General features: G+C 30.8%; 1 protein-coding gene across 2 annotated transcripts; it reads right to left on the bottom strand.

Annotated features, from left to right (window-relative positions):
• Window positions 1-5,156: 5,156 nt before the first annotated feature.
• Window positions 5,157-7,363, bottom strand: LOC145038365 (uncharacterized). 2 transcript variants are annotated; one of them, XM_078986754.1, is made up of 5 exons: window positions 6,952-7,363; window positions 6,680-6,870; window positions 6,515-6,569; window positions 6,331-6,432; window positions 5,157-5,437 (listed from the first exon to the last, which is right to left on the bottom strand). In XM_078986754.1, the coding sequence occupies exons 1-5, from the start codon at window positions 7,058-7,060 to the stop codon at window positions 5,157-5,159; spliced, it is 738 nt and encodes a 245-aa protein (XP_078842880.1). In that variant the 5' UTR covers window positions 7,061-7,363. The 2 variants fall into 2 exon arrangements, with proteins under 2 accessions (XP_078842880.1, XP_078842881.1); XM_078986755.1 differs by having other exon boundaries at window positions 6,680-6,858.
• Window positions 7,364-7,622: the final 259 nt, after the last annotated feature.

The following is a 7,622-nucleotide window of genomic DNA, read 5'->3' as shown; positions in this document are numbered from 1 at the left end:
CATCAACACATCCGTAACTGGATGGCAGAAAATGTAATTCCATGTATAGCATGATGAGTAAAAGTTATGAATATATAGTCAAAGTTTATTTGTTCCCTTTTCTTATTAAGGAAATGCGATATGTTTGGGCCCCTTGGTGATTTGATGTTGACATTGTAGTATTGGGCCCAGGAAGGACTAAGTTGATGTTTTCAATACATAGTCTAAAGACATCAACATAAGTAGGAAACCTTAAAATAGAACCTTGGACCATGAGATTGATTCGTATCCATGTCACGTTTCCACACGATATCTTGAAGAACGAAATAATAGTTGATCACTTATCTTAGGGTTGGTGTCTTATTTATTCAGAGTTTGGTAATGGCTTCGGAAAGCACTCTTTACTAGTTATGCAAAGGGTATACATGCAGTTGTAGATGAAGACTTATCTAACTTAGAGACTATTGGATTAATGTGTCTAAGGTCTTAACTAAAATGGTATAATCTTAATGAATAAAAGTATAGTGCTTTTTGGGTTGCCCTCATAACCAGAAAATAGTTAGGATTGATATATATATATATATATATATATATATATATATATATATATATATATATAGATAATGATTTGTTAATATATTATATGATTAATATATTAATTATAAATAGTTAATATTTAATTAATAATTAATTAGAAATTAATTTTGGATTAATTAGATCTAATTAAGGGTGTAAGGTTGATTTGAAATTGTTCAATAGTCGAGAAAGGGATGCATTTTTAGAACCACCTTATGCTTGGACAGTTTTGAGAGGTTCTAGATATACTCTAGAAGCCTCCAATAATAGATAAAAAATAGATTTGAATCAGTTTAAAATATTACTATTTTAATATTCAAATCAAGGTTTCTAGTAGCTATAAAAAGGGACATACCCTAGCCAAAATTGAACCCTAAAAATCTCATAGAGAAAGTGGTTTTCTTCTCCGTCTCTCTCCTAAATTTTGATCCTATGGTTTTTCTAGAGTTTGGGTGTGAACCATTAGAGGCATACACATTATTGGTGCTTCCTTTCCAAGGAAGAAATCAAGAGGATTTTATGTACCCACAAGTGTTTTTTGTTAAAATATGATGTTTAAATATGTTGATTGTAACCTAGAAAACCTGCCAGGTCCTCGGTTATAACGAATGGGGGTCTAATGATGAAATTCCAACTACATAATGGGTTGTAACAAGGTGATCAGTTATCGCCTTTTATTTATTTTTCTATATCGGGACTCTACATTGTGCTTTTATGAGTGTGAGGATCGATAATGATGGATTGACTCATTCACATATTTATACCTTGATTACACATTGTTTTTTGGATGATGATGTGAGAAAATATTTAGAATTTGGTCAAAATTTTACAATTTTTTTACCTTGTGCTAGATTAAGGATTAATTTGCATAAATGAAATATTTACAATGTTACAGTTACTCAACCAATATTCCAAATTTTGAGGCTCTAACATGTTGTAAGGTTGCATTTTTTCCTTTCAAGGATCTTAGTATTCCTATTAGGGACAATATGTGTATTGGAAGTTGTTTGGTTATGATAGACAAGTTCAAGAATAGATGATCCAAGCGGAAGTCTAAAATTCTTTATTTTGGTAGGCATTTGACTTTGGTAAAGGAAGTGCTCAGGAGTTTAGATATTTCTATATATCTATTTTTTGCAAGTGCTTGAAACATTGTCAACTTTCTTGAATCATTGAGGTCGAGTTTGTTTTGGGTTGGAGATATTTGAATAAAATACATATTTCATGGATAATATGATTTAACTGTAGCTAATTAGCTAATGATGGTCATGGTGTTCGGATTCTTTCATATTTAACCATGCTCTCTTGCAAAAATGGTGTTGAAATCTTTTAAAACAAGGCAGTTCTCTTTGGATAAAGACGCTCACAAATATTCACAGGAGGGATAGTGGTGTTCTGCCTACTATAGATGGAATTAAATTCCTTGGTGCTTGGGCAAAATAATTGGTTCTATAAACAACATGCATGATAACGAGGTGCTTTAATGACGTATGAGGGATGTAGAATTAAAATCCTCGGTGCTTGGGCAAAATAATTGGGTCTATAAACAACTTCCATGATAAAGCCATTGTAAAAAATAATAGTGTTTTAATGGCGTATGGGGGGGTGTACCATGTTCTTAAGAGATGTATGGATTGGGGATTTATATTAAGGGACAAATTTCCTGGGCTCGTTACGTTGGAGAATGATAAAGATTGCATGAGTAAAGACAGATGAGAATATGATGAGTGGGTTTGGCAATGACATTACAGGAGGAGGAAATAATTTGCAACTCCAAAACATGTTGCATCTAATTTCTGATTTAGTCTTACATATAGAAGGGATGCATGGGAATGGACTTTGAATATATCATAAGAATTTCCAGTTAGCTCAAGTAGAAAATATATTGGCAATGTGATGTTAAGCAACATCAATACTCCCACAAGTTTGAATATTTATGTCTCCAGGAGGTAAATATCCTTATTTTGAGAGTCTTTCTTGATAACATCACTGCTCCAAGTAATTTTCTCAATAGGTTAGTTAACATAGGTTTTATTTTATGTCCTTGTGGGAAATTCTTGGAAGACACCTAAAGTTTATTTTTGTTTTATGAGGTTGCTTCTCAATTTGGAATTATGTTGGAAAGTGGCTCAATATTTCTTTTCCTGCTACTACACATGTTATGGAGTTATTTGATTTGATTGATGGCCATAACATGGTGCATTGATGAAGTTGATGTTAGAATCAATTTGGATGACCATTATATGGGTCCTTTGAAATGATCATAATGTTGTCATTTTTGTTCTATAATGTTTTATAGAGACATACTTTTTGAGAAAGTAGTCTTATTCTCGTTCAATTGGTTTACTTTTGGAAACTATAGTTGCATATTGATTGGATTACCTGGATTCAAAATCCTACATTTGCAGTTAACGTGACGCCTACGTTTTTCGTTAAAGCATTTCTTAGAATAATTTTTATTTACATTAGTTAATAATGTAAATTTTATTATAAATAAATAAATAAAAATCCTTCATACATGATATGTGTTTATATAAATTATTTTTATATCAATAATATTTGAGTTACTTGTGTTATAGAATGAAATAATCTATATAAAAGTTATAGTAATTGTGAATACGAACTCGTGAATATAAACACTGTCAAGCTACCCTTCATTTGTTCATTGCTAATTCTAGTCGAATTCTTTCTCCAGTCTCCAGATTTCATTCCCCTATGATTTGATTTCTTCAGTCTTTAGTATCGTTAGCAAATCGCAGGAGTGTTGAGAATCTTTTAAGAAAAAAGATTTAGTGACGAGGTCACACTCGAGAAATTCCAAGTTTTCGCTAGATGATTCAGTTTGGTGAGTTACACTTACTATACTTCTTAAGAGTAACTTATATTGTGTTGATTGTCATTGTTATGAACATATAAATAAGATTAATCAGTAATACCCGTTAGTAAGGTTTTTAAAGTGGATTTCCAAACAGTATATTAGTATACCAAATGAATCCTACCTCTAATATCATCTTACCTGGTCATTATGTATTAGATAGAACTTGGTATTCAGTGGGATTAATGAACAATCTGGGAAATCATTAATATAACCTTGAATACTAAATATAAACAAAAACTAAAACTTAGTAATATTTGTATTTAGGTCATTTAAAAGGGGAAACAAAAATGTTAGATGAAGAGCTAACTTACCCGGACATCATCCACTTTTAATAAGGTGAGTGTTTAGTTACTTTCTTGACACAAAATCTTAATACAAGTGTTTGTTACTTAAAGATTAAATGTATAATAAATGCTTACTATCTATATTTTATGCTAAATATATACCCTCTATTTTGATTAGTATTGCATGAACAAGAAATTTGTATTTGAAGTTAATTACATGTATTGCAATTTTCTCTAGTTATAAACTAAGACTTATTTATCTATATGCTTAGTTCAAATTAAACTGAATATCGAGTTGTCGCATTATGTGGTAATGTGTGAGATAGGAAACAGAGTGTAGTATTCCGCCTCCTTCAGACAGCGAAGGGGTGTGTCTGAATCAGACAATGAATGGGTGTATCTAGGCCATCCATCATAGTAATATGACAACACTTGATTATTCTAGATGGTTTTGTAAATTACATTGGCAGTGTTGATTTATAACCTGCAGACATAGAAGAATCATATGATATCATATTCTTCAAATACTCTAAACAAATCTTATTTGGCTTATGCCTTAACACCGACCAAGGAACCCCCTAGCTGTGTAGTCACATCATTGTTCACAATGATTCAGTAAGGTGATTCTTCTTGATGGTTGTTGACTAGTTATGTGAGAATCGATTGGACTCGGTAACTATTGGTAGATTGTCTTATAGATATCTAGGTTGTGTTATATATCAATATTGTTTGGTAATCTTTGTTTTGTAAGATTATTAAATATGATTTATTTTTATTATAATATTTTGAGATTGAAACCCTTATATCTCTCACTAGGTTCCCAAATCTGACTCACTCAATTTATATGCATAAAAAATAGTGATCCTAAAGTTGTTGGTAGTGAATAGGAATGGCGAGTGAATAAAAGACAACATGTAATAGTATTCATGACTAATATATCTTTACGATGTAACATATGTTTGTATTAATTATAACATCCCTAATGTTTTGGTATTTTGAAACATTGTTAGTTATCCAAAATGTTTTATTAAACTGAGATTTTCCACAACGAATACAATATGTTATTGAAAACATAAAGAATTTTTTTTTTCTTTTCTGAAAAATATAAAATATCATGGTTATTTTAACTTCTGACAATGACATAAAATGATTATTTTTATAAATATCCTTATATAAAATACACATTTTTATAAAATTTTAAGATTATCACCAAGATCATTATTCAACTAGCATGATTATCACCAGAATTGATAAACGATTGATATTATATCCGTAAAGTTTTTTTATACTTTGTACGAGACACAATTACAAAACATTTGTTCATAATATATATATATATATATATATATATATATATATATATATATATATATATATATATATATATATATATATATATATATATATATATATATATATATATATATATATATATAATTTTAATTTTTGGTTCTAATAATGGTGATTGTGCCTCTTCCATGAGTCTGTATTCTGGTGAGAGCCACCACCTCCTTACCGGAGAGTCCAGGTCCATCTAATGAAACCAACGGCCGACAAGCAAAATCCCCAACCGGATGTCTAACTGGTCTCGTCGGTGGCATTAGGATTCTTTCGTTAATGTCATTCAGTGTCATATCGCCTTTAAATCCTCCTGGCTTTACTAATGCAAATGGGTACACCACTCTTGTTATCGCCTTCTTTTTTCGCTCCTCAATTCCACCTAGTAACAAATAAACTTTACAGTGTCACTAAAAACTCCAACATGATGAGAAGTGTGTGTATCAAGGTCAATACACACACTACACCAACACACACATAAACGTTCATTTAAAATACCCCATAAAATTATCATATATATATATATATATATATATATATATATATATATATATCAATTTTTTTATGTTATAAAAAGAAATGTCATTATCAAAGGAAAAGAAAATGCCATTGTCAAAAGGGATTTTAATTCAAACTGTATTCTTAGTTTTCTGTAAAAAAGAAATTTTCAATATTATACATAAATTCTCTATTTCTTTTAAATATAATTATATCTTAATGTTCATATGGTTATTGTTCACAACCAAAAACTATAATACTAAAAAATATATAAATTTGATACATAATTTAGTAAACTGAGAATGAAATCCCTCCCTTGAATAGTTAAAGAATAAGGAAAGCTTAATCTTAAGAGCGATTTATAGAACTAAAATATAATTTTGTATTTGCATATCATAATCGTAAAAATAATACTTTAACTTTATAGAATATATATAACATTATATGATTTGAGATGCCCAAAAATATAAGTTTTAATAGAATATTAATAAAATATTTATAAAAAACATCAATTTTGCTCCAACCAAAAATATTTTAGATAAAATATATTTTTGTATAAAATATCCATTAAACTTGACATTTGTTCATTAAGTCAAACATTGACTCGTCAAAAGTATGAGTGGTATGTGATTCAAAAACATCATCATCACACCATCATCATCATCATCATGCAGCTGAGGTTTACTACATTTTCAATTTATATATATATATATATATATATATATATATATATATATATATATAGAGAGAGAGAGAGAGAGAGAGAGAGAAGGGTACCAGTGACGTGATCTGATGAACTTAGGGTTTCCTTTTCAGAGAGAAACTGGCTGTTGATTGAAGTCTTGCTTTGTGAAGATGAAGTTGAGTTATTCCCGCTTACTGCAATTATATACATATTTAAAATAATGAATAATAATTCAATGCAAATTAAATAAAATAAAAGTAAGTGTCATGTTCATACCATTAACCCCACTGAAATTGTCAAAGTCATCAGTGGAATTGAAATCCCAGTAGCTCTGTGGAAAATTTGAATCAAGACATGAAATCTAAGGGATATATACCAACCACAAAAAAGAAAAAAATCTTATAATTTATGAAATTCAAAAAGTAAGTATCAAAGAATTACCGGATATGAAGGAGGAGTTGAATTCTGGTAACTGGTTATATGGTGATCATCAGGTGTCATCATCAAGCGGCGTCGTTTCGAGCTGAATTCAAACAACGCATCCTCTAAATAACCCGATGAGAGATCGGAATTTAACAGAGATTGATCGTAGAATGGTTGAGTATCCTTCGTCTCCATACCTGCACCATAACCTACGACTTATTATCGCCATGCACACACACAAACACACACACATGACACATATAGATATAATTATCGGAATGTTAAATTACAGTGAGAAATGTCTGTGTTGAGAAGTTGATGATTGTAGATTTCCCAACTCAGGGGAGTGCGATGGCTATGTTGGTTGCTAAAGTACGCAATTGAGTGAAGATCGCCCATTTTAACGATCACCGGAGAGAACTGAACTCCGCCGACGGAAAACTTATCTACAGTGAGAATTTCGAGTAAACGACATACATTCTCATGGTATACAGTTTGACAATGCGATTGATGACGAAAGAAAACAGATTTACAGTGAAAATCTGAAGCGAAGGTCGCCCACTTTCATGGCGTATGATATGATATGTTGAATGATATGCAAATGTGTATATATGTAGACGTCGATCGTGCTATTGAAGTTGTACGTTGTGCTTGTTTAGGTGTGCGCCGGTAGCACGAATTTCGAGACACACAAAGGCAAAGTTGTAGTGGGTAAAGAGAAAGCGAAAGAAAGAGAGGAGGAGAATAAAGCTAAGAAGAAATAGTCAGTGAAAAAAAGAAGAAAAAGACAAAAGTTGAGGGGGGTTTATTGGGATAATCAAAATGTTGGGGGACTACTTTTGATCTTTTGGGGAAGTGTGTAGGGGACTAAATAATTGCAGTGGTTATGATATGATGTTTGTTGGAGTCGTTTTGAGGTAAATCCAAAATTCAAGTGCAAAAAAAGCAACCACAAATGCTT

Source organism: Lactuca saligna, chromosome 4, assembly GCF_052625555.1.
Source record: "Lactuca saligna cultivar CGN05327 chromosome 4, ASM5262555v1, whole genome shotgun sequence".
NCBI classification, from domain to species: domain Eukaryota; kingdom Viridiplantae; phylum Streptophyta; class Magnoliopsida; order Asterales; family Asteraceae; genus Lactuca; species Lactuca saligna.
Note: the sequence above shows the minus strand (reverse complement) of the source record. Positions and strands in the feature narration are given on the sequence as shown.

Excerpts from the sequence above, each read along its gene's own strand:
- LOC145038365 (XM_078986754.1), bottom strand. The coding sequence starts at position 7,060 with ATGGGCGATCTTCACTCAATTGCGTACTTTAGCAACCAACATAGCCAT. Across the intron at positions 6,871-6,951 it reads CAACACAGACATTTCTCACT|GTTATGGTGCAGGTATGGAG; the intron begins GTAATTTAACAT and ends AATAAGTCGTAG. Across the intron at positions 5,438-6,330 it reads TTCATCAGATCACGTCACTG|GTGGAATTGAGGAGCGAAAA; the intron begins GTACCCTTCTCT and ends ATTTGTTACTAG.